This window comes from Zootoca vivipara, chromosome 6 (assembly GCF_965207765.1).
Source record: "Zootoca vivipara chromosome 6, rZooViv2.hap1.1, whole genome shotgun sequence".
Lineage (NCBI taxonomy): Eukaryota > Metazoa > Chordata > Lepidosauria > Squamata > Lacertidae > Zootoca > Zootoca vivipara.
In genome coordinates, this window is record NC_142589.1 from 38640841 (window position 1) to 38667480 (window position 26640).

At 45.0% G+C, this 26640-nt stretch overlaps 1 protein-coding gene across 4 annotated transcripts in view; it reads right to left on the reverse strand.

Moving 5' to 3' along the window:
- Positions 1-26388, reverse strand: part of FANCA (FA complementation group A) — a 40623-nt gene extending 14235 nt beyond the window's left edge. For 2 of the 4 annotated variants that reach the window (XM_035119100.3, XM_088671973.1), the window contains exons 1-22: positions 26258-26388; positions 24968-25077; positions 23695-23773; positions 23163-23296; positions 22286-22381; positions 21531-21604; positions 21169-21281; positions 19511-19593; positions 18718-18751; positions 17165-17231; positions 15869-15981; positions 13916-13992; positions 12866-13007; positions 11858-11991; positions 10782-10892; positions 10426-10521; positions 10094-10153; positions 6054-6142; positions 4987-5047; positions 4713-4762; positions 4017-4093; positions 714-821 (exon numbers count right to left, since the gene is read on the reverse strand). In XM_035119100.3, the coding sequence (XP_034974991.1) occupies positions 714-821; positions 4017-4093; positions 4713-4762; positions 4987-5047; positions 6054-6142; positions 10094-10153; positions 10426-10521; positions 10782-10892; positions 11858-11991; positions 12866-13007; positions 13916-13992; positions 15869-15981; positions 17165-17231; positions 18718-18751; positions 19511-19593; positions 21169-21281; positions 21531-21604; positions 22286-22381; positions 23163-23296; positions 23695-23773; positions 24968-25077; positions 26258-26294 (1945 nt within the window). In that variant the 5' untranslated portion in view covers positions 26295-26388. Of the gene's footprint in view, positions 1-713; positions 825-4016; positions 4094-4712; positions 4763-4986; positions 5048-6053; positions 6143-10093; positions 10154-10425; positions 10522-10781; positions 10893-11857; positions 11992-12865; positions 13008-13915; positions 13993-15868; positions 15982-17164; positions 17232-18717; positions 18752-19510; positions 19594-21168; positions 21282-21530; positions 21605-22285; positions 22382-23162; positions 23297-23694; positions 23774-24967; positions 25078-26257 lie in introns of all 4 variants that reach the window. The other 2 variants (XM_088671974.1, XM_088671972.1) reach the window with 1 other exon arrangement.
- Positions 26389-26640: the final 252 nt, after the last annotated feature.

Here is a 26640-nt window from a genome sequence, read left to right on the forward strand (position 1 = left end):
TCCTTCGGAATTTATTTTAAAACCTCATACGCAAATTGTTCTGCCAGCCCGAACACACAGTGCCACCGGCATGTGTGGCGTTTGATTCCATCTGAAGGAAGAGGGAAGTTTTAGCAAGCAATAACGTTAACAAGGGAGCGACCAGGTTTAAAGTGATGCACTTGAGAACTAGAAACAGACCTCGAGCCATCTAAAGCAGATTAGGCCAGGCCTGCATTTAGCAAGCCAAATAAGTGGGAGGGTTTTTTTCAGCCAAAAAAAGCGCGTTTGCCAAATACTAGATGCTGAAAATTAAAGTGAATCAGACAACTACGCACGCGCACACACACACATGGCTTTGTTAAGTCAAAGGGAATGACATAATACCCTGCTGGAGCCATCACAACACCTCTTTCCGCTGTGGCCACTTGGAGTTGCATGACAGTTTCCACCGCAGCAGTTCCATTTGCCCTTTGGCCACCCCCTGAGTAGGCCAGGTTGCACCTTCTAGACTGTCATGCCTGGTTCATCTCACCTTGCCCAACCAGCTACCCCAGGGATCTGCAGAGTCTCCCCCTCGGGGTTGTCTTTTACCCCTGAAGTTGGCTGATGATGCGTGAGGCCCACAAACATCTCACACGTACGACACAGGCTCACGTCATCTGCCAAAGCAGCTTTGCAGGTGCGCCCCATGCTGTTTTGTCCCCATTTTCTCCCCGTTTGCCTTCACTTACCATCATGCTTGTTCTGGTCTGTAATCAGCAGCCTCAGCATGTCAAGTTCAGCTTTTAGAAGTTCCAAGGGCTCCCTGAGATCACTTGCCTCAATTTCCATTGATTCATCTGCTGAACACAAGAAGCTGCTGCTGTCTTATGCCAGGATCAAGCTATTTGTAAAGCTAGCCCAGAATTTTCTATTGCATTTAAAATGCTTCTTACCTGCCCTTCAGAAGGTTCTAGGGCAGGTGCAGGCAATTTACCCAACATACAAACTGCTTAAAATTCTACAAGGCAGGCTTAGGCAGTATGTGGACCGAGAACTCCCAGAAGTGCAAGCTGGATTTTGAAAGGGCAGAGGAACCAGAGACCAAATAGCAAACATGCGCTGGATTATGGAGAAAGCTAGAGAGTTCCAGAAAAACGTCTACTTCTGCTTCATTGACTATGCAAAAGCCTTTGACTGTGTCGACCACAGCAAACTATGGCAAGTTCTTAAAGAAATGGGAGTGCCTGATCACCTCATCTGTCTCCTGAGAAATCTCTATGTGGGACAAGAAGCTACAGTTAGAACTGGATATGGAACAACTGAGTGGTTCAAAATTGGGAAAGGAGTACGACAAGGTTGTATATTGTCTCCCTGCTTATTTAACTTATATGCAGAATTCATCATGCGAAAGGCTGGACTAGATGAATCCCAAGCCGGAATTAAGATTGCCGGAAGAAATATCAACAACCTCAGATATGCTGATGACACAACCTTGATGGCAGAAAGCGAGGAGGAATTAAAGAACCTTTTAATGAGGGTGAAAGAGGAGAGCGCAAATTATGGTCTGAAGCTCAACATCAAAAAAACCAAGATCATGGCCACTGGTCCCATCACCTCCTGGCAAATAGAAGGGGAAGAAATGGAGGCAGTGAGAGATTTTACCTTCTTGGGCTCCTTGATCACTGCAGATGGTGACAGCAGTCACGAAATTAAAAGACGCCTGCTTCTTGGGAGAAAAGCAATGACAAACCTAGACAGCATCTTAAAAAGCAGAGACATCACCTTGCCGACAAAGGTCCGTATAGTTAAAGCTATGGTTTTCCCAGTAGTGATGTATGGAAGTGAGAGCTGGACCATAAAGAAGGCTGATCGCCGAAGAATTGATGCTTTTGAATTATGGTGCTGGAGGAGACTCTTGAGAGTCCCATGGACTGCAAGAAGATCAAACCTATCCATTCTTAAGGAAATCAGCCCTGAGTGCTCCCTGGAAGGACAGATCGTGAAGCTGAGGCTCCAATACGTTGGCCACCTCATGAGAAGAGAAGAATCCTTGGAAAAGACCCTGATGTTGGGAAAGATTGAGGGCACTAGGAGAAGGGGACGACAGAGGACAAGATGGTTGGACAGTGTTCTCGAAGCTACGAACATGAGTTTGACCAAATTGCGGGAGGCAGTGCAAGACAGGAGTGCCTGGCGTGCTATGGTCCATGGGGTCACGAAGAGTCGGACACGACTAAACGACTAAACAACAACAACAACACAAACTGCTACCAGTATATATGAACGGCCAAGACTGCTTACAGGAGCAGGCTGACGGCAACTACTCTGCTGAGACAGCTACACTGGTTGCCAATTTGCTGCAGGACCAGGTTCATGGTTCTTGTGCTAATTCACAAAAGCCCTGAAGAACTTGGGCCCCAAGTACCTTAAGAACAATCTGATTCCTTATGCTCCACCTCAATCACAGAGATCATCTGATGGGCCGCTTCTTTGGGTTCCCCACACCCCAGAGGTTTGGTCAACCTCTGTTAGGGACCGAGCGTTTAGCGCAGCAAGCCCTGCCTTGAGGAACTCCTTGCCACTAGAAGTTTGGCAGGAATCATTCCTGCCAACTTACAGAGATCTCATAAAAACTGTGTTATTCCATCAAGCCATGTGAATTTTGTTTTGGCAACCAGTATTTTAGTGATGTTTTTTATTATTCTTACTATAATTTTGGGTGGCCTTTGCTGTAGTTTTATGCGAGTTTTAAAATGTTTAAATAAATATAAATGCAATATAAAAGCAACAGCAAAATGAAAAAGCAGATTAAAAACTCATGCTTAAAAACTAAAGGACAAGAAGAGGAAAGCAGCAGCTCCAATTAAAATTCCATCCAAAATGCCTGGGCCAACAGAAAAGTCCTTAACCTTACACACCCCTAGGGTCCCAGGCAGAGAAAGGTCTTTTATCAGCACTTGCAGACAGATCCCTTTTTAACTGCAGATGCCACTTGGGATGTTCTGTATGCAAAGTGTGTGCTCTCCACCAATGAGTTATAGTCTCGCTATCCAACAGGAAGTGCATTTTAGTTCAGCCTGTAATATAAACACTGTCAACTTGAAGCCCCACTAATTTGATGGAGCAACCTCAAAAGAGCATTTGCAAGAGTAACAGCCCACATTTTTAACGAGGTTCTTAGACAGTATGCAGACTATTGACCTACAATGACTCACAGCACCACCTCTCTAGGTCTGGTTTAGGGCACTCAACCGAAAGAATGGATTGGAATTTGTGCAAATGACCAAATTTATCTCCACATACGTATCAGTATTAAGCCAGCTCAGCACATCGAAGTCTCCAGGCTAATTTAGCAGCACCGTTCGTTAATCCTGCTTCACTGGCGCACTGCCCTAAGGCTACATATAACAGACAGTGATCGTTTTAGAGCTAACAGGCAATGCAATTCCATCAATATCAAGCCAGCTGCATTAAAGGACAAAAGCAGGCTAAATCGTTTTATTCACTTCTGCTACAGGACCAGGAATTTAATGGAACAGCCACCAGGGGCCAGTGTCCCCACTTTCTCTGGAACACAAATCATTCCTTTTGATTGCCGCAAGCTGCTAAAAAGCATCACTTCACCCTTGATTTCTGGCACTCAGGACCTCAAGCTGCCAAGCCTGAGAACAGCGTCTCAGTTTTCACATTAAGTAGAAAGGTCCAGAGTTCTTTGGAGGCAGCAGCAGGACACATCAGCTCCAGTTCATCTTTTGTCAGAATTGTACCAGAAAACACAGGGAGCTTCTTGCACAGCCCACATTGCAGATTAAGAGGCATGGAAGCTCCACACTGATTCACTTTTGGGGCTCAGCAGCAGCCCTTTCTCTTTGCAGCAAGGAAAATGTCAGCGTCTCCACAATGCAGTACCCCATTACACAACCACAAAAGAGGCACTATCCCTGGGAAAATGCCAACATTTCATATTTGTTTTAATACCTGGGAGGAGGTGACCAAAGAAGCAGCATTTGTTTTGCTTCATTCTTACCACTAGGCAAATAGATCTTTCTCACCCTGCAAGAGCTTCTCTTTAACAGCTTTGCATTCTTCAATATAAGTGGCGTACATATTCACAGGAATTTTCTCGGCCCTGTTTTAGGAGACAGAAACGTTTTTATGCCACCACTGAACCAGCCTCCAGTTACCATCATGACGCAGTTGGCATGTCACATGAAAACTATGTTTTAAAGTGAACCAGGGCATGCAGGTGGCTGCCCCTTTTATTGGCTGACCAAGTAAGCAATAGAATGGGCCGGAGCTACAAACAGGAAGCTTTCAATTAACTTTTTGTTGAACAGAACTTGATCACAATTATGTAGATGGATGTTGGCCATAGGAAAAGGCATTGCTGGTTATAAAGCATTGTCTGGAACCTCCCCTGTCATCCCACTTCTCAATAAGTGCAGAAAAGAACAGCTGAAGAAGTGCACAACGGCTCCAGTATGGAAGCAACCAAAGAGATAAAGACCATTTTGTGCAACACGGGAATATGTTTTTGCACATGCAGTTAATCAAAGGAAACCTGAAGACCAAGAACAGTGGACCCAAGAGGCAGAGAGGTCTGTGGGGCATTCAGAAGAGCAGTAAGGCCATAACACCAGAGATAACTCAGCATCATAGGGAGTCACATCAGGTGATGTCAAACTTCTGCAATATGAAGCCTCTAATACCGAAAAACAATTGCAGCTTTACAGAATCCACTTCCTTACCTCTTAAGGGAGTCTATCAAAGCCATGCGGGAGTCGGGTGTTTCAGGAAGCTGCAATTAAAATAACAACAACAACAACAGTGTTTTATATCCGTTTTGACATTGCTGATTTAGATGCACATGTTTTTATGCTACAGCTCATTCTGAGTGTGAATGTGCTTAATAGAATAGTAACCTACAAGTTTAGGAATAAATGAAGCAGAAAAGCAACCAAAACTTTCAAAAAAATTCATTCGCCACCCAAAATTGGAGGAAACGAAAAGAAGGATGCTCACCACACGTGGCGCAAGTAAAGCAGGAATAAAACGTGAAGTGTAATAGGACCGCCTGAAGATGCTGAAACACAGGAAGGCAGAGGCGGTTGAAATTAATCATATCTGGAACACAAAGTGCATCTTGACATTTTTAGGAATGCCTTTAAAACAAACCTACTGGTTTTTATTTCAAAAAAATCACACAGAAAAACAGTACTTCAAAAACACAGCATGTGGGCGTATCTTCATGATAACAACCCATTGATATGATTAGCTATAGGGCAGTTCCACCACAGGAAGGACTACACAACACAAAGAAGCCTGCGCAGAACCCAAGGAGTGAGAATCTAAGAAGAGCCCGGCAGCAGCTGGATCCAACTAAAAGGGGTCCATCTTACTCAGGCATCCTGTTCTCACACTGGGCAGCCAGGTGCCCCCAGGGGAGCCTACAAACAGAACCTGAGTGCAACAACATTTTTACTTCATTGGGGCTTTCACTCACAGGGAGCCAGGCACACCCTCAGCTGCAGCCCACAGCAGCTTCCTCAAAGCAAGTGGGTCCATTCAAGGGCAACAGAACAAGCAAGTTCTGGGCTGCAATCTGAGGGCCACAAGCCCCACAATTTCCCCCCTGCTCTGATCGAGCTACACTGAAACAAAAGAGGAAATGCACAAGAGGTGGACTGTGCCAGACCAATTGCTGGAAACTTCAAGAGAGGAGAATCCTGCTTGTTGGTTTCCCATAGGCATCTGGTTGGCCACTGTGAGAACAGGATGCTAGACTGGCCTGATCCTGCAGGGCTCTTCTTATGATCTTGGGGGGATGTTTCAAAAGGATGCCTTTTTAACCAGAGTTGGGGAACTACCATTCATAGGTGTTCAGCTCTTTTCCTCCTTCCACATTCTTTCCACATGCAGCGGCAAACACTAGACAAAGAGCTACCAACAGGTATTATTATTATTATTATTTTAGCCAGCAATTCCAGCTCTTCTTCTTCTTTTATTTAAAGCCTTTTTTCCTGATCGTATTGTTTGATATGTCCCTGAAACAGAATATTTTGGGGAGCTGAGAGATGAAGATATCATACCTGGCTTCCATCACACTAGTTGGGATCTTTCCAGTGTTTTCAAATATCTGAATGGCCTTTTCAACATCATGAACTGCCTGGCAGTGTGGCTGGCATACACACACAGAGAGAAGCAACAGAGGAGAGAAGAAATGTTTTTATCTCTTTTTGCTTCAAAAAAACCGATCCAAGTCTTTCTTTCCTGCTCCATTGTGCTTTGTGACTGCTTTTTCTGTCCCATGGGAGACATGGCCAGTTCAGTTGCATAACAAATACTTGGTGGTGGGGAACGAAGACAGCATAACAGGAGCAGAATAAGATAACAATCAGGTAAAAGATACTCAAGTGTATCTTCCAAATTTCATATATTTTATGCCTTGGGGCTTAAAGATTCTGCTCTTAAGTGTAAATGGCTGCTCTGGGTAAAGTCAGGCAGAAATAATGCTGTTTTGGGTCTGTCACAAATGAGCAGCCACAATAAAAACTGCAAGAGCCGAGGAAATCAATTCTGTGACATTCAACAGGGCCCAACAGAGACATAAGAGGAATGAAAAGCAACCTTTCCTGCAGGATACACTGAGAAATTGAAATCAGAACTCCCTGAAAACATAGCTATAGCAAACAGCTTTTATGTATCACACTTAAAAAGACCAAATTTGTTATGCTGCATTTCCACCAGTCCACCAGTAAGTTCCAGCATCTCTGATCAGACTGCAGACAGAGTTGTAGAAATAAATGACTAGAATAATATTGGTCCGGATGAAACGAACCAGAATGTTATGGTTCATTTTTGTCATGGACATTAAAATTGGACCCACTTACACTTCTCTGTCTGCCTTGTACATAACTGCACAAAAATTACCAGTCTGCAAACATTTTACATGCCTCGTTCATCCGCCAGCTGTATTTCCATACTGGGCTTCCTTCCTCTGTTTCAATACTGAGTGCTGAGGAAGTGCTGAGCACTGCAGATCACCTGCATGCAGAGCCTACCCACCTACAGCTACCAAGCAAATGTTCAACAACAAGGCTGCTGTCACCCACCCTTTCCCCCCTGACCGTGTGCAATTAAAGCTTTTGCCTCCTTTCAAAGTAAGGCCATGAGTTCTAAGCCCTGGGGGCGTCGGGAGAGGTGAGGTTCCGAGTAGAGAATGAGCATCAAAAGGGCAAGGGAAAAGGGAGGTGGGAATGAGTGGGACTGCAAGATCAAGTTAGGCCCTTGAAAGACCCCAAGGGAAGCCTCTGAAAGTGAAGCAGAAGCTCTGGAGGAATGTGCCCCCACTATAAAAAAAAACAAAAAAAACTCTGAGCTCTGATTAGTAAAAGGGTTTGCCTGCTTCAGCATTTGGTAATTGCTCATCAGATGTCAAGCTGAAGAAGGGCATTGATAATGCAAGGTAGTTTTCATGGTGCTCAGAGAGACCCCATTCTTGGCTTAGCTCCCGGCTACCTCTATCGCTGAGGCAAGCTTGGCTGGGATTCACAAGAGCAAACTTCTTTCTGACCACATTTAAACTGTGCAATTCCCTTCCTCTTCAGGAGGACTGCTGGCCCCCCTCACTCGCTCAATTTTCTGCTCCCAAGTTAAGACCTTCCTTTTTCAGATAGGCATTTAATTTGCCTGGTTAGTGCAAAACAGCTGGTCTTGTTGCTTTGTGCCAGTCTTATCTACAGCAATGCTTACTTTGTTTGTGTTTGATGTCATTTAAACACCAGCCAAAGTCCTTCTTATTTTCTCAGGCCTTTTAATCCTTGGCTCGTTTACGTTTTTGTGCTGCTTGGTGTCGTCTGTTTTTAATTATGCTGGCTCCTTTTATATTGTTGTTGTTGTTTAGTCGTTTAGTCGTGTCCGACTCTTCGTGACCCCATGGACCATAGCACGCCAGGCACTCCTGTCTTGCACTGCCTCCCGCAATTTGGTCAAACTCATGTTCGTAGCTTCGAGAACACTGTCCAACCATCTTGTCCTCTGTCGTCCCCTTCTCCTAGTGCCCTCAATCTTTCCCAACATCAGGGTCTTTTCCAAGGATTCTTCTCTTCTCATGAGGTGGCCAAAGTATTGGAGCCTCAGCTTCACGATCTGTCCTTCCAGGGAGCACTCAGGGCTGATTTCCTTAAGAATGGATAGGTTTGATCTTCTTGCAGTCCATGGGACTCTCAAGAGTCTCCTCCAGCACCATAATTCAAAAGCATCAATTCTTCGGCGATCAGCCTTCTTTATGGTCCAGCTCTCACTTCCATACATCACTACTGGGAAAACCATAGCTTTAACTATACGGACCTTTGTCGGCAAGGTGATGTCTCTGCTTTTTAAGATGCTGTCTAGGTTTGTCATTGCTTACCTCCCAAGAAGCAGGCGTCTTTTAATTTCGTGACTGCTGTCACCATCTGCAGTGATCAAGGAGCCCAAGAAAGTAAAATCTCTCACTGCCTCCATTTCTTCCCCTTCTATTTGCCAGGAGGTGATGGGACCAGTGGCCATGATCTTGGTTTTTTTGATGTTGAGCTTCAGACCATATTTTGCGCTCTCCTCTTTCACCCTCATTAAAAGGTTCTTTAATTCCTCCTCGCTTTCTGCCATCAAGGTTGTGTCATCTGCATATCTGAGGTTGTTGATATTTCTTCCGGCAATCTTAATTCCGGCTTGGGATTCATCTAGTCCAGCCTTTCGCATGATGAATTCTGCATATAAGTTAAATAAGCAGGGAGACAATATACAACCTTGTCGTACTCCTTTCCCAATTTTGAACCAATCAGTTGTTCCATATCCAGTTCTAACTGTAGCTTCTTGTCCCACATAGAGATTTCTCAGGAGACAGATGAGGTGATCAGGCACTCCCATTTCTTTAAGAACTTGCCATAGTTTGCTGTGGTCGACACAGTCAAAGGCTTTTGCATAGTCAATGAAGCAGAAGTAGACGTTTTTCTGGAACTCTCTAGCTTTCTCCATAATCCAGCGCATGTTTGCTATTTGGTCTCTGGTTCCTCTGCCCTTTCGAAATCCAGCTTGCACTTCTGGGAGTTCTCGGTCCACATACTGCCTAAGCCTGCCTTGTAGAATTTTAAGCATAACCTTGCTAGCGTGTGAAATGAGCGCAATTGTGCGGTAGTTGGAGCATTCTTTGGCACTACCCTTCTTTGGAATTGGGATGTAGACTGATCTTCTCCAATTCTCTGGCCATTGCTGAGTTTTCCAAACTTGCTGGCATATTGGGTGTAGCACCTTGGGTGTAGCATCATATTGGGTGATCCCCTTCATGGATCAATGCCTTGTCGTGGCGAAGGGGCTTGAATAACTCAGAGAAGCTATGAGCTATGCCATGCAGGGCCACCCAAGATGGACAGGTCATAGTGGAGAGTTTTGACTAAACGTGATCCACCTGGAGAAGGAACTGGCAAGCCACTCCAGTATCCCTGCCAAGAAAACTCCTAAAAGTTATGACGCTGGAAGATGAGCCCCTTTTATATTACGGAGCTCTAATGTTTTTGCTTTTATTTTTATCTAAATTGCAATTTTAACTGCCCCGAGAACCTGCGGAAGTGCAGGGTTACAGAGCAACCAAGCAATAATATAAATGAAATGATAATAGAACTTGAGGTAAGCCACTCTGAGTATCAGCTTTTAAAATAGTGGAAGGGTGGAACAGAAATTCTCCAAATCAATACATGCCCACTTCACCCTTCAACAGAGCCTTTTTACTCCCCTCTCCACCCCCAAGTCCAGCATGCAGGTTGCAGTGCTAGTGTTGCAGTAGAGAAGCAACCAATGTGGTGCCTTTCATATGCTACCCAATTCCAACTACCACCAGTCCCAGCCAGCATGGCCAATAGCCAGGGAGGATGATGGGAGTTGTAGTCCAGCAACATCTGCCCGCCCTCACGTTGGTTCTCCATGATCCTGGTAGCAGTTGTAAGGCTTAAGAAACATTGTAAAGTCATATTGTTATTGTTCTCCCCATGTAGCCAATTATTAAAGGCAGGTCTGCACTTGAGAGAAGTTACCACAGCAGCAAGCCATAGAAATTATACTTATGGGGTCAGTTCAGGTGGTTCTTGTGTACCTGCACAGCTTCCTTGACAGAAGACAAATCCTCATAGAGACCCATGTCTTCTATTGCTACCTGGAAAGCATTGAAAGAAAAAGGAGCACAACTGAAGGCATGGTAATGGAAAAGGGCAGGGGGGGCTTACAGGTAGTGCAAAACAAGACTCATCCCTAGAACTAGTTTCCGACAGCTCCATGGTTGTCTTGCCTTTCCTACCCTGCACAAATGCTGCCAGCATCCCCTGCACATCTGCAGGAGAGGAGGAAGATTCCAGGTAGCTGACTGAGCCCCTGCACCTCCCTCTTTGAGAGGCTGAGCCCCAGAAATGGAAGAAGCCCTTCACCGACCTTGAAATCAGCCAACCGGGTTTTGGCTAGAGTGATGTATTCCAGAAGAAAGGGGCGGTATTTGATGGGTACAAAAGGCGGGTGCATGATGTGGACCTAGAGACACAGTTCAAATCAAGGTTAGGCTAACAGTCGTCACGCCCATTGGATGCCCCTAGCAGTTTTGCACATTCCCTTCCAAGGTATGGGCTACAGAGAACAGGTGCAAGATTTATTGTACACAATTACACCACATGCTGCATTTTTTGTATGCAAACGAACACAACCAAAAAAGCATAGAGCCCTTTACACTTCCTAGAAGTATAAGCAGCAGTTAAAATCTAAAAATAGGTGGCAAGATCCTGTCTATTTCTCACCTTCAGGTATTGAGGGGCTTCTAAGGGCACCAGCTCTGACAGGAACTTGAAGAGGAAGACTAATGCCTTCTTACTGCTACTGTGGAAGCCGCTGGTGCTCCCAAAGGCAGCCTGGAAAGCGACAGCAACACACAAAAGACTATTAAACTGTGCACATCACTGAGACTAGGGAATTCATTTCTGCAAGATGTAGTGAAGGTCACCAACTTAGACAGCTTTAAAAGGAGAAAAGGCAAATGCATGGCGGAAAAGGTATCAATGACTGTGTTACCTGCAGGACTAGAGCTACTGCACACCACCTAGGAAACTGCCTTATACCAAGTCATACTGCTGGTCCATCTTGCTCAGTATTGTCTACACTGACTGGCAGCGGCTCTCCAGGATTTCAGGTGGGAGTCTCTCCCAGCCCTAACCTGGAGATGCTGGGAATTGGAATTGAACCTGGGACCTTCTGCTTACAAGGCAGATACTTTACCACTGAGCTATGGCCCTTCTCCAGCTGGATGGGGAGAGAGCAGGAGAGGGCTTATGCTCTTATGTCCTGTTAGTGGGCTTAAAAATAATCTGGAGGGCCATTGTAGGAAACTTGCAATCCGCTATAGCAGGGGGGTGCAAACCTGTGGCCCACCAGATGTTGCTGGTCCAAGAAGAGTTAGAGCCCAACATCTTCTGTAGGGCCACAGGGTGTCGTCGTCCCAGCACTCTTGGGATTCTTCTATGCAGTGCTGGTCCAGCCACTTTTCACTCCGAGTTTAATTTATAATGTTTTTACGTTTTGAGTTTTCTGTTCCACATTCCCTTTGCCATTTGGATAAATGAAGGTGTGGGTTGAACAGCAATGCCAAATTCCTGCTGTGCTAATGCAGCCTTGCTCCATTTTGATTTCAGACCCATCCCAGCCAAATGCAAAGCACCTTCAAATCCTGGTTTCTGGTACAGTAGCTCACTCCTGTAGAAGCTTAGATACCCTTCAAGACACACACACACACACACACACACACACACACACACACACACACCGTCCTTGCGTCTGGCATAACAAGTTTCTTGGGGAAGCGTCTTCCATCTGCTCTTACCTTAAACCATTCTGCATAAGACATGAATAACGCAGGGCCCTCCAGGGCTGCCTGGCGGACTATTATGAATGTGGTGATCATGTTTTCCAGATCATAGTCCTCAAAAGCTTTTCTCAACAGGCGGTCCAGGAGGTCTAGAAGAAGCAAAGCAAGTTCTCCAAAATATTACATACCTATGGGGAAACCTGGATGCTAATAAAAAACAAAAAAGCAACCCTCTGTTCAAAGATCAAACAATACATTGAATACTCTTTATATATATATATATATATATATATATATATATATATATATATATATATATATATATATATCAAGGAAATTGCTGTAGACAATAACAGACAACCCTGTTGTCTCAGTTCACAGGCCACAGTAGCAAATGTGCTACTCTTTCCCACTGGCCCAAAGCAACCCAATGAGCTTCAGGTCTCCCTTCTGCTACTGCTACTACAATATGGGGACGCCCTTTTCTTCTTCTTCTTGCAGATTCCTATTGCAACCACTGCTACAGCATTGTTGCTTTTTAGTTTAAATCTTCACTGAGCATTTTGATTTGATTTGATTTGATTTTTTTTACTGCTGACAAACTTTAGCTTTGGATCGGTTTTCAGAAGAAGAGCCGGATATGTATGTTTTCTTTAAAAGTAAGCTAATACATACTGACCTCATAACCACTTAAAGGGTTTTAAAGCTCCAACATTATACAACCACATTTAAATCTCTATATATTAATGCTCATACCTGAGCATGCACTCCAGCCTTCCAAAAGGTAATGGAAGAAGCCGTTCTCTGCAGAATGGGACCTGGCACAGTACTGCAAACATATGAGCATATGCCCCCTCCAAGGTAGCAGTTTAAGCAGCAATTAAAAGCAGTTTAAGCAGTCTCAACGTAAAACACCGAACAAGCCGTTGTGAGCATTGGATCACACCAGCCATTTTCCTGTCGTGTCTGTTGGTTCCGCGCTTGGAATACCAGCAGCAGCTCAGACATCTTCTCCAAACATACCTTTAATCAAGTGTTGCGCTTGAGGATGACAGACTAACAATGTAGACACACAGGAAAGGACATGGTGCCAATTCACTTCGCTTGTCTCCAAGACCAGCTGCAAATGTTGGGTCAGCTCCTCTGCTTTGAACACCACAAACAGCTAGGAGGGAAGGAAGAGGAAATCCTTTTGGAATCGAAGGAAGCCGGGGCAGAGCACCCAAGAACACACTCCTAGTTCACTCCTGACCATCACACTGCTGATCAGTGTTAGACAGTATTAAATGAAGTGGAATAATGGTCTGGCTCATCCTAAGGCAGCTTCCTATATTCCAGACCTGAAACCCAACCCAGAGGAGCAGGGGAAGCAGGAACTCCCACTTCCACCAATAGATCTCTATACTACCAGTGCCCCTGAAGAGCCACTGGATCCAGACTTCCCTGCCCAACCAACCGCCTGGTTCTCAGACTGTCACTCTACCTCTCCCAGAATTCAACAGGGGAGATGGTGAGTCAGGCAGGACCTTCAAAACTAGCTGCCCATGATGCTATTCAGCAGGAGAGGAAAACACATGGAAGTGTCTATATATAAGCAGAACTGAGAAAAGAACTCTTATCCAAGATTTTTGCCCTGGAGAGATGAATCCTCTAAGGCAAAGCCAAATGGCTTCCCTTCCTTCCAAGCAAGCAAGCAAGCAAGCAAACAAACACAGACGAACACCCTGGATACTTCTCCTTGCTTGCACATCCCTTTTTGATATCCCTATTATGTTTTGCAAGCCTCATGGCACAAACAACATTTTCCCAATGCATTGTTTGGTTTCCTGGCCTCAGCTTACAAAGCTATTGGCCTTTATTTTTTTTTGTTCTGTGAAAGAGAGCAGGCTCCTATTTTGCTATAATTGAAGCCTGCTACTTCTGAAAAGCCCAGACGCAGCACATATCATGTTACAGGGACTGTACCAAGAGGTACAATTCCAGTAAGCTGCACGAGCTTAAGGAAATAATAATAAACAAGGGTTGTGCTAATGTGAGCTGTTCCTGGTCAGATCCTGCAAGGAAGAGACATACTTTGCGGTACAGCATGGTGAGCACTGAGCTGGTTCTTGCAAAGGTCCAGTCTCTCTGTAGATGGATGGCTTCGAAAGCTGTGTTCAGAGAAGACAAAGGGGGGGGAATCTAACTTTACAAACCAGTAAGAGGAATTCTGCCGAAGGATAACAAAATATCAAAGGCTTCCCTTCCTTATGTCTCACAAAATAGGTCAATTGTTTCTAGCAACTCCTAAAACCATTAAGCCCAGGGCCTGTTTCACTTGTTCTCTTGCACACGCTGCTCACTGCATTGCTGAGTGAGAAGCTGCAAGACCACAGTGATGGGGGTGTTTGCATTTCCATGGGGCAATGCAGGGTTGCCTTTCAGGAAATACATGGCATAGGATGAGTGAAAAGCAAGTTATCCGCATGATGCTCCGAGGGCAGACTTGTGGCTTAGTAAGCATGCAGGTGACTCCTGGAATTCTACCATCTTCCAGAAGAGGTAAATGGTGACAACCTCCCTGGCTGATTCTACTGGAGGCTGTAACATACTGTAACATTTACAGTATGTGAAAAGTAATTGTTAGCATGAGAACAATGGGTATTTTGCTTTTGTCAGCCAGTTGGTTGTAAGCTTATTTAGCTGGAAAGAGGTTTTTTAAAAAGAAGAAGTCTGAAATACAAATTTTAAAGACTAAGGAGCAGGAGTAAGAACATTTAAGCCTAAGCTGTTCTTTTTCCAACTTCCACCGGAGTCCCGACTTCTCCCACGTGCCCCTGGATTCATGTTTTCTGGCCTGGACCTCTCCTCCTCTGAGGGCTACACTGCCTTCAGGACAATTTGTCAGGGGATGAAAGCTGGCAGTGGGTGGGGTCAGAGCCCAAAGTGGAGGGAGCCAGCCTTCCTTTTCACTCTCTCTTCCTTCCCCTGCTCAATGAGCTTGGGCAGAGGGGTTTTGAAACCAAGCTGAGGGCCACATGAACTTAGGCAAGGAGCTGCATGACCACCCCTGCCTTAAGCCTGTGTCTGAAGGCCACATCAAACAGGGGAGGCATCTTAGAGACAGTGGCAGGGCCTGGGTCAAAGGGTGGGGGCTCTTCAGGAGTTGCTGGTTGCATGGCAGGAAGGAAAAGCAGACCCTCCTGAAATCACCACCCAGCTCCTTATGAGGAACGGCTGGGCATGTTTAGCCTGGAGAAGAGAAGATTAAGGGGTGATATGATAGCCATGTTCAAATATATTAAAGGATGCCATATAGAGGAGGGAGAAAGGTTGTTTTCTGCTGCTCCAGAGAAGCGGACACGGAGCAATGGATTCAAACTACAAGAAAGAAAATTCCACCTAAACATTAGGAAGAACTTCCTGACAGTAAGAGCTGTTCGGCAGTGGAATTTGCTGCCAAGGAGTGTGGTGGAGTCTCCTTCTTTGGAGGTCTTTAAGCAGAGGCTTGACAGCCATCTGTCAGGAATGCTTTGATGGGGTTTCCTGCTTGGCAGGGGGTTGGACTGGATGGCCCTTGTGGTCTCTTCCAACTCTATGATTCTATTCTATGATTCCTCATCAGGTATATGAAGAGTTATGCCCAGTATGATTAAGTCCTCATTCATTCCTGGAGTCCTAGCTTTTAAAACTAAACTAAAATCATTCTAAAACCAGCAATACATATTCTCATTACATCATTTAATAATTACTCCCAACATACATAATATGTAACCAGTCATATATTGTACACTGGTCAACATTAACTTCCAGTATTCCATAAGTTTGCGGCATTTGTAACAAATGAGAATTATGTCCACACAGACAAAATTACAATGCCAACACAACTTCCATTAACTCATGGAGAAATCTGGCATAATCTGTGCATCTAAACATCCATTTATAAAAGCTTTGTTTTAAATTCACACTCAGTGCTAACTGGGGCACACTGCCAAACCCATCTTCTCTAAAGGTCTGTTTCCCAGTTCCCTTGATAGGAAGCCCCACCTGTTAGCTGAGCGTTGTAAGTAAGAACCTGGGTCAAGGTGTGACTAAAGAACTGATGCAGAGACTCCAGAGGGACTGTGCCTTGGGATGCCGTCATGCCAAATACGCAGAGCCTGGAAATGGAAAGGGAACCTCTCAGTGCTCACGAACAATGATTCATCAGACGTGAATTGCTGATAATGGCTCCAATTTTCTCAGTATAAAGACATTCACTAGGAGGGCTGTCAAAATGAATGTAAATATTTATCTATTTTAACATATGCAGAAAAAATACACTAGATTCCCCCACCACATACACACAAACCCTGTTGCACAAAAGCAAAGAATGGGGGTTGGGGAAGGAACTCGGAAGGAATGCAGATGATCAGGAAAAGGTTTAAACATACCAACTTCCAGGAACTGAACTAATTGGGTGCTATAAATAAGCAGATAAGGAGCATAGCTGCCAAGTCTTCCGTTTTTTGCGGGAAACCCCCGTATTTTGTTACCATTTCCCACTGTTATCCCGAATTGATTATATCCCGTAAATATCCCGTAAAGCTCCTGCCGGTGGCCATGTCCCGGCTTCTGACTGTCTGCGATTTCTGGTGCCCAGACATGCAGACACAGGCAGCCCGGCACCGGAAGTCACTTCTATGCATATCTGGACATGCGTAGAAGCAACTTCCAGCGCCGTGCTGCTGCGTAGAAGCGACTTCCGGTGCCGCGCCGCCGCTGATCCTGGATTTTTCAATCCGGGAGTTGGAGTGTATGATAAGGAGAGAAAGCAGGTGACACCTGCAGTTTGCAGCCTGGAGAGTAATGCTGGCATAGGAAGCTCAAGGTTAAAACGTCACCAGTCACAACTGCTTCAATGATCTGTGGACTTTAAAAACAATGCCTAGGATTTCCTTTGCAAGTTGCACATTGGCCAGGACTGACAGATAAAGAACATAAGCACTGGGACACTGCACCAAAACAGTGGACCATCTATGGAGTCTACAGAGAACAGCTGCTGGACACTGAGGTTCTATTCTTAGGGAAGTTATCACACAACACAAATGACCCGTGTATCTTTAGGGTGAGAAGGGAAGTGAAAATGCAGGCCACATTCCATGAAACCTAGGGGGTGGTGGACATCTGGCCTTCCAGATATTGTTGGAGTACAAAACCCATCATCCCCGACCACTCGCCATGCTGGCTGGGACTGCTGGACCATAGTAAAGAAGTGCTCCCCCTGAACATTTCACCACTCTCATTGTCATGCATAACCCGCTGTTCTTTGCAAGACCTCTAGAGTGGGGCATGGCCCCTTACCAGCGCTTCACTGCCTTCAGTGTGGAGGCCTCTTCCTGCTTTTTTTCAGCCGCAGCATCGAGCACCCCTAAAGAGAAACAAAAACAAAGTAGCCTCAGTGGGAAACACAGCTGGAAAGGACCACCCACAATGTGGAAGAAGCCGTTTGGGATGCACACATTTAAGGACATGACCTCATTAGGAGAGTGGTAGAAAGGAACAATTCTTCTCACGTTTGAAGCTATTATGAACAATTTCTTAAGAGGCAAAGACTTCTTAACAATTAACCCTGACCTTGAACCACTCTAAGAGGTTTGATGTGCACAGATCTAGCTCTGAAAGGTTGCTCTAATGTTTATACTCCAGAATAGGAGTTTAATGAAGAAATAAAGTGTACAGTAAAATATGAAGAGAAAATGGGATGCAGTATTGATGTATGAGAATCTAATTGAGATGAGAAGTGGAAGTCTATTCAAGGGAGAGGAGTGATGGTTGGTTATATGTTGTTATAAGAAAGTGTATTATTTGATTTGTTTGATTTGTGTAAATTATGTCAAGAAATGCTAAAAATAGGTAGTATATGATATGATTTGATAGGTTTCAAGAGATAGCGGTTATATATATATTCATTTGTTGGTTTTTGTATTAATTGATTTTATTTATGTATGTGTGTGAGTTTTTTATTTGTATGTTTTATTTGTATGTTTTGTATGTATGTTTGGTTTGAATTTAAAGATTATTTAAATTTTAAAAAATGTTTATACTCCAGAAGAAACTAGGGCAGGAAGATTTGTTGTGCCAAGCACCTCTAAAATGAACATGAGCTGCACATGAGCAGGTGGGGAAAGGCAATCAGAACAAACAAAAGCACCAGGTGACTTGGAACCCAAAGATTTACAGGTTTTCCTACCTTCCTGTTGCCGTGCAAAGAAACAGCTGAACCACATGGCAACAAATAACAGATGCAGTGTGGTCGCTAACTTAAAACTCGCTTAGTGGTATACCTGCTCAGGTAGCCAAACGTTTCATACCAGCAGAACATTGTTGCACAAGAGAATGCGTAAGCAGGTTGCTGGTAACGTCATTGCACAATAGATTGTGCAACGAGTTTCCGCCAGCACAAATGCTACACTGGATTACCCTGTTGCGGGACATTGGAATTCACCCCCATCCACAAGCACATTAAACCCTGGTCCCAGGGGGCAGAGAACACTGGATGCGGCCCCTAGGAGTGTCACTACAATTCAGAGATGTGCAACATGACGACTTGCGGTTCATTCTCAAACTCCAGCAGATAATAAATGCTCATTTAGAAAAGAATTAGTGCCAACTATGAGGCATCAGTCAAAACATGAGATCATTCCAGCTACTCCTCTTTCACATTACAGCTCGTTTTTATTAGCAATCCCCAGCTCTCTATGAATGCAGTGGTATCTGGAAAAGCTAATTACATACACAGCACCTTCCAACATGTCAACAACACCTCCAGCCGTCAGAATAGGGAGAAGTATCTCTACTGAGGTGTAATTATAATTTAGATCCCAATGCAATTTACTTCCACGGGCACCACTTACATGTCAGCATTCTCTCAAGTACAGCACAGCAGACCTGTTTTTTATTTTAAAAAACAACACAAAAATATAATATAATTATTAGCTTTTCATCAGGTATGTTCACATAACAGACTCTAAGATGCTCTGCCTATTTCAAACATAAAGAGAAATACATTTGTCAATCAATCAAGTGCACAGGCTTCAATGCAGTGCTGCCCCCTTCCATGATGGAAGGCATCAGTCAGTAGAACAGGGGATGAGGTCATTTCCCCCATAGGCCCTCCTCCTTTCCCTAACACTACTTGAGAAGTTTGGGGAACCCCCTTGGGAAGACATGGGGGCAGAGGCAGAGGAATTGCCAAAACTGACTTCCTCTCCTTTCCACCTCTATGGGGAAAAGAAACAAGGATGAGGAAGCAAATGCAGGCTTTTGAATAGAAGACAGTGACTCTGGGAGAGCATCGTCTTGCATCCTGAAGCTTGCATGAGCTTTCAGAAAAACTCCCAAGGTCCACAAATTCACTGTTGAGCGCTAGGACTGCTGACTTGCCTTGTCTATGGGCTGCAAGCTAGCAACACAGGAAGCTGCCTCATATGTACCAATCAGAGCAGTGATCCATCCAGCTCAGGACTGTTTACATTGATTGGCAACCTATCTCCAGAAATTCAGATAGGGGTGTGTCCCAGTCTTACCTGAAGATGAAGGGAGAACTAAGCTCTTGTTGCAGAGACTCTAGTTTCATTCATCTCACTGGTGCGCCAAAAAACATTTTATTAAGAACCACAACATTTAGTGATTATGCATTGTCCTTACTTTGGAGATTTTCTGCAACTGCAGCTTCTTTCCCAACTCAAACGTTTTCTGAAATCCGTTATGAAGGAGCACAGTCACAAAGTCTACAAATTAAGAGCAAAGGCACTGTCAGCATACTCGCAGCATACCAAAAAGGAAAGGAAGATAATCTAAAAGGGCAGCTCCTTGCCCATCTTCCCAGAGGGCTGCTGAAGGCCTGCATGCCCTGAAGGAAGGCAAAAGCAAGGGAGCTCAGGCCAGGGAGCACATATACCATCAGTTCCCAGTTGGCATGAGAGGACTCTCTCTTCATTTCACAAAATGCATTTGTTTTAGTGCTTAAATTGTAAACCACATTAAGTGCCTCGGCAGAAAGGTGGTATATAAATCCAATGAATGAATGAATGAATGAATAAATAAATAAAGGGGAGTTAGGAGGGAACAAAGGAAGGCTGAAGGCAACAAATGGTGTCTGGAAATCCCTTCTGTACAGAATAGGGTTCACCTTTGGACCCGGGTGGCGCTGTGGGTTAAACCACAGAGCCTAGGGCTTGCCAATCAGAGGGTCGGAGGTTCGACTGCCCGCGACGGGGTGAGCTCCCATCGTTCGGTCCCTGCTCCTGCCAACCTAGCAGTTCGAAAGTACGTCAAAGTGCAAGTAGATAAATAGGTTCCGCTCCAAGCGGGAAGGTAAACGGTGCTTCTGTGCGCTGCTCTAGTTCGCCAGAAGCGGCTTTGTCATGCTGGCCACATGATCTGGAAGCTGTACGCCGGCTCCCTCGGCCAATAACGCGAAATGAGCGCCGCAACCCCAGAGTCGGTCATGACTGGACCTAATGGTCAGGGGTCCCTTTACCTTTGGTTTATTAGTTTAATCACTGAAGAAGAAATTAAATTGTTAATGAGGAGAATCATCAGACCCTGAATTGTCTTAGTGTTGCTACTCTGTATCTCTTAGTATCTAAAAAAATTGTTTTTTAGAAATGCAATTTTCACTTTGACATTCCCTAAAAATGTGTGCTGGCTCTTTGCTGCCATTATTGCAACAAGTATGCTGCCAGGTTGCTGGGCAGACATTTCTCCCAAGCAAGGGATTGATGTCTGGCTTTACAATGACATTAGCAGAACCCATCACCAATTCTGACTGGGAATTAAGCAAGTGCTGTATGTTACATAGGTGTTCGCTAGAAGGAGATTAAGTTGGGAAAGGCGTCTTAAGGCAAGAAGAGTGACATTCCCTAAGAACCTGGAAACTATCAGGATATTCTGGGTCAAAGACCAGCTGAACTAGGGAAGGTTCTGTTTGATTCCCAAGCAATTAAAGGACTATGCAGGGAAGGAATGAAAATAAAAAATGGAGATGGGTAACTTTTCTCCATCCAGATGTTGGTGGAGTACAACTCCCAACTACTGGCCATGTTCCTGGGGCTGATGAGAGCTGGAATTCAACATTTCGAGGGCCACAAGCCACCCCAACCCTGGCCTAGAACACCCCACAGAAGGCAGAGATGGACTGGCATCATCCAGCCCTCAGAAGGATTCCTAGGCTTACCAATGTGCAATGGCCGCTCCCTTCAGACACAAAGGAACCTGCTTCTAGTCCCCACAGGAGCCAACATCTAACAACCCCCCGCCCCACCGACTGCCCCATACCAACTGTGTTCAAAGTCAGAGCTTGCCTGTAAGCATGGACTCCAGGGTCTCTGTGTCCAAGGAAAGATCTTGTGTTTGGTGGCAAAGACGACAGAGACAATTGCACAACCACTCCTCCAACGCAAGAGCATCTGGATTACTGAAAAGAGACACCACCAACTGCAGTTCCCAATATTTTCTTTTTCTAGGGACTGTTTCCATGACCCACAAGTCCCCACACACCCCCTAAAGCTGCAAATCTTGCTTAGCGCTCTATGTGCAGCCTTGTCAAATGCGCCTTTATCTTATGAGTGTAAAATACAAGCTGCCACAGATGAGGAGGCCAAAGAGCTGACCGTATTTCATGTCAAGCCCGAAATCCTAGCGAGTCTTGGCAGCCTCTACTTACTTCTCCAGCAGCTCTTCCAGGCTGACAATGCTCTCTCTGTGTAACCGCCATGCAACTTCCAGAATGAGTGGGCTCTGGGGGAAATAACGCTACCATGAAGTTCAGGACCTGCAAAGAGGTATGGCCAAGCACCCACAACCAAATAACTCAGCCACTTGGCTAAGGCTCAACAGCTGATTAGTGTGGCCCACGTGGTTGCTGGAGGCCCACATCCAAGCACAACCCATTTGCTGCCTCAGCTGTGGCAAGCTATGAAGACATTGCCCTGACATTTTGTGAGAGAGCCGTATATAAATACTTTGCATGAATAAATAAAAATAAATACAGCTTTATATTAGAAAGCCAGAGCATACCTCAGAGGCAATAGGATAGCTGGCAAGGGCCAAGTGTTATTTAAGTACTAGAATGCTAAGAGTTTATTAAGAGGCCTGCGCTCTTAGGTTTGCTACTTAAATTGTTTGCTGGCATCAGAAGAGGAATCCTGCATTTCTCCCCAACAATTTAAAGGGGCTTGTCAGCATTAAGGCATCAAAGAGGAGTGAAGCTATATGGGGAATGTGTTTCCAGCACGTGTGTCTATAGATGGAGTGGGGGATCTGTGGCCCTCCCAGATGTGGTGGGGCTACAGCTCCCATCACTCCTGACCACCGGCTGGGGCTGATGGAAGTTGGAGTCCCACTAATGTCCAGAAGGTTCCCCATCCCTGGTATGCAGCATTCCTCTCTCAACGCCCCATATTTCTAAAGCATTCTTACTTGCAACTTCCAGGTTTCTTGAGCAAACCGCAAACGGCAGAAAGCATTGTGCATTAACAAATCCTTCAGAGACCGAAGCAAGCATGACAACTTTTTCTGTAATTGAAGAAAAGAGTGCTGTTAAACTTAAAAAATGATAATAAGTAGCCAGCAGCTTTCAAGGGTGCAGACTCTTTATCTCCCTCCTTCCCCTCTCCTTGCAGCTGCTTGTACCAGACAGGTAAAGTGAAGGGGAATGGGATTTGGGGGCGATTAAGTAAATGGACTATAAGAGGTCTGCGTACCAGGAAAGCAGTGAAGGGGGGCTCATGGGGGTTTCAGTGAATTTGAAATGTCTTAGATATGAGCTGAGCTATTTCTCAATTTTGGGGAGGGGTCAGAAATCCCATGTGAACTGCAGGGAGAGCCCACCTATTGTAATTCCCAGAGGCCAATCAGACATCAGTAGGTCACAGAAACCTCAGAAGGAAGTTGCCAAGCTGCCCCCAACATGATACCCTCCAGATGTTTTAAACTACAGTTCGCATCAGCCCCAGGCAGCATAGATGTAAGATGCTGAGGCTGATGGGAGTTGTAGTTCAAAACATCTGGACAGGACCACAGCAAATGCAGCATGAGCTGAAAAATATTTCACTTTCATATCACAGAGGAACTGCCGGTAAACCAAATGAATGCCAGAATTCCTGTTGGCAGACCCAACAGGATTCCTGTTGGCAGATTGAGCTGGCATTCTGTGTGAGGAAATAGGTTACCAGCCTCAGCCTTTAGTTCCTCTAAAAAACATTTACGGTTTACTTAGAGACAACAGCAGCAAGAAGGGGTGTGCACTTTTCTCCCACTCTTGCCATGCCCAGAAATGGAATTCCTTCCTGCTTACTCTCTGCTCCGCATTCAGCATCACAGCTTGACCAGACTCAGCAGAGATCTTCTCAATGTTTCTAGCAGCTATTCTGGCTGACAGGATTTCCACTGGCACACCCAACATGAAGGCCTGATCCTGCAAGGCTGAGACTAGAATGCAATATCGGAGATGGAAGTGTGAAAAGAGAAGGGGAAACAGGGTTAGCAAGGACAGACTGTGCAACATAACCCTATCCACTCTTGCACCTGCACCTTAACAATAACACCCAAAACAGAAAGTGGGAGGGGATATATTTCAAGGGAGAAAACACAACTTGTTCTTAAAAAGTGCCCAGGATAATTTTTCAGCATTTCTAGCTAAAAAAAGGCTCAGGCTGCAAGGTTAGGAAGGGTCATTGTCCCAAAACTTGGCAAGTTGTTGTTCCCAGTTGCTGTTGATAGTACCAGACTAGACAGAATGTTGATCTGAATATTTTTATCTTTCTGAATAGATGAACTTGATTTTCAGCAGTTCCCTCTAGCAAAAACAGATCATCGCTTGCACCCACCCACAAATTGTTCTGGAACGGAAGCTTCATTGGCTGGACTAAAGGAAAGTAGCTGCTTGTTCCACTCTGAACTTCCCACCTGTAAAAATAACAGAGAGAGAGACATGTTCATCTTGTTTATTACTTATGTTATCAAATATAACCTAGCCTGTTCCAGATGCAACCTCAAAATGCTTGGGCATACTTGCACAGCAAACATTTTAGAGTCCAGAAGGAAATGCCAAAATTCTCTGAAATGGAAGAAGGAAACCTTTACTCACCTGTTGCCCTCCAGGTGCCTTGGACTACAACTCCCATCAGCTCTAGCCAATGCTGGCCCGGGCTGATGGGAGTTGTAGTCCAAAGCATCAGGAGGGCAAACAGGTTGGTGAAGAGAAAGGGAAAACATTCCATAGATAGGGGACTTACTCAGTCAACAAATCTGCACATTTCTTTATTAAAATAATTTCTCCCGTTTCATAGGATAAGATGATGTCCAAAGGAAGCAGAACGCAGGCACAACACCCAGTGGCCTCAGCAGGTTTCAGATATCTATCCACACATTTTCTTTTTTAAAGGACAATCATTTTATGATTAAAGGAAACTTAACAGGTAGTAGTGTAGAAACTGTTCATAAGAAATTAAGGCTGCAATCCTAAACATACTTTCCTCTAGGAAAGAGCAGGCATCCCCAAACTGCGGCCCTCCAGAAGTTTTGGCCTACAACTCCCATGATCCCTAGCTAACAGGACCAGTGGTCGGGGAAGATGGGAATTGTAGTCCAAAACATCTGAAGGGCCAAAGTTTGGGGATGCCTGCTCTAGGGAATTTATATTTTTACTGTACTACGGAGTTTAGAGAAGGTATCTTATAGAGCTGTTTTTTGTTTTTGTATCTAGCTTTTATGCAACCATTTGTATTGTTTCATTGCTGTTTTTATTGCTCGTACAATGCCTAAACAGTTTATTTTCTGAGGCATCTCATAAAATACAAACAATAAATAGGCAGTAAGCTCTACTCAGCTCAATGGGACCTACTTCTGAGTAAGCATGCTTAGGCCTGCCACTGTAAGGCAATTTTGCTCCCCATGGACTTACTATTCTCTCTCCAAAGAGAATCAAGTCCAGATATTTATTTTTAGTCATCTGTATTTACCCCCCCCCCCGAAGTGCATCCTGATGACTCATGTCCAGAAGGAAAATTTAAACCAGGAACATAAAAACAACACTGAACTTCAGTGGGAGCAAAGCAAGCACCAGGAAGCTGTTAGAAGTCAACACTACTACTTTCTTACCTCAAGCAACAGGTCACCCAAATTGTGATGGCAACTCAAAATATGAAGAGCTGCCTCCTTCAGCTTCTGTTCATTTTTACGTTCACATTTCTGTTTCTTGGATCTTCCAGCTTTTGGGGGGTGGGGTGGATTGAGAGAAACAAAGAAATCTTAGCCCAAGAAGGCATGGCACTAAATTTTGCTAAGGTGGTATGGTATGGTAATTGGTTCAAGCTGAGTTGAACTCTGTGCATCCTGATGGAGAATGGGGAAATATTTCCATTTACAGTAGCCACTTTTAAATATGAGGGATGGGATCCTAAGATAACCGAAGGAAGTTCATAGAAGGAAAGTTTGCCATTCTCTCTTTCCCTCTGAAAAGCCTCTCGAGAGGTCCAGGGGCCCTCCTGAACAACATGGGTGTTGTAGAAGCTGCTGGATTAAGGAAGAAACAGTTAACTTTTCTTCTATAAGTTTTTTAAAGTTAACTTTTCTGAGGATCCAAGTCCCATTTTGGGCAAGCCTCCCTCTCCCAGCACTCCCCTGCACTCTATTCAACATTATTAGGACCTTAGAGACCAACTAAGTTTGTTCTGGGTATAAGCTTTCGTGTGTGAAAGCTTATACCCAGAACAAACTTAGTTGGTCTCTAAGGTACTACTGGACAATTTTTAAATTTTATTTATTTTGACTGCTTCACACCAACACAGTTACCTACCTGAGTCCAACATTATTAGGGAGAGCCTTACTAACCCTGGGGAGGGCATTCCATAGGTGAGTAGCAATCACTGTGGAGGCATGTCCACAAAGAGCTCAGGATGCAGCATCAATGTAATGATCAGGGATGATGGGAGCTGTAGTCCCACTAACATCTGGAGAACCACACATTCCCTATTTTTGGAATAGACAGTACTGGGCTACATGAACAAACCGTCAAACCTTTTTTAACGATACAGCTTCCTGTGCTCACCTTACAGTTTAATACACCTCTCAGGGTGGTTGTGAGAAGGCTCTGAGCTGTTGGAAGGGTGGCATAACAAACTTTAAACTTTAGTTTGCTCTCAGGTTCAGCCCCACATCAGCTTTCTGTGCCAGAGGCTCAACACAGGACCTCTTCTATAATAGTCAACAGAGCCCCTGAACATGCACAAAGTACTTCTTCCCACACAGAGCAGGGCTCATTCAACACTGCCTCCCTAGTAAAGAGAGCTTCTGGGCATATACAAAGTACAAAATACACACTGGGCAAGAGCTGCACCCCTTCTAAGGAGAGCTTCTGAGCATAAACAGAGTGCAATTACTACGACCTACCCAGGAGCGCAGAAAGGGCTCTCTCTCCCGCAGACATCGCTTCCTTCCCTTCGGCATTCCGAACGCGCGCGCGCGCGCAGCAACCAATCAGCGCGCCCTATGCCCCTATTGGCCGCCAGCAGGGCGCCTTTGCCCAATAGGAGGAAGAACTGGAGGCATGCCCTTTGACGTTTCCTAAAACAGAGCTGCGGCCATTTTGAGAGTGGCGGTGAGGAAGGTCGGGGAGGGTATGAGGAGGCGCCATCTTTGTGGTGGCGGCACAGAAGAGATAGGCCGCGCCTGTCCCGCTGTCATTGCCGAGCAAGCCGTGGAAGGGGCGGGGCGGGGCGGGGCGGGTAGAAGACAGACGCCTTGGGATGGCAGAAGGCATGGGTGGAAGATTG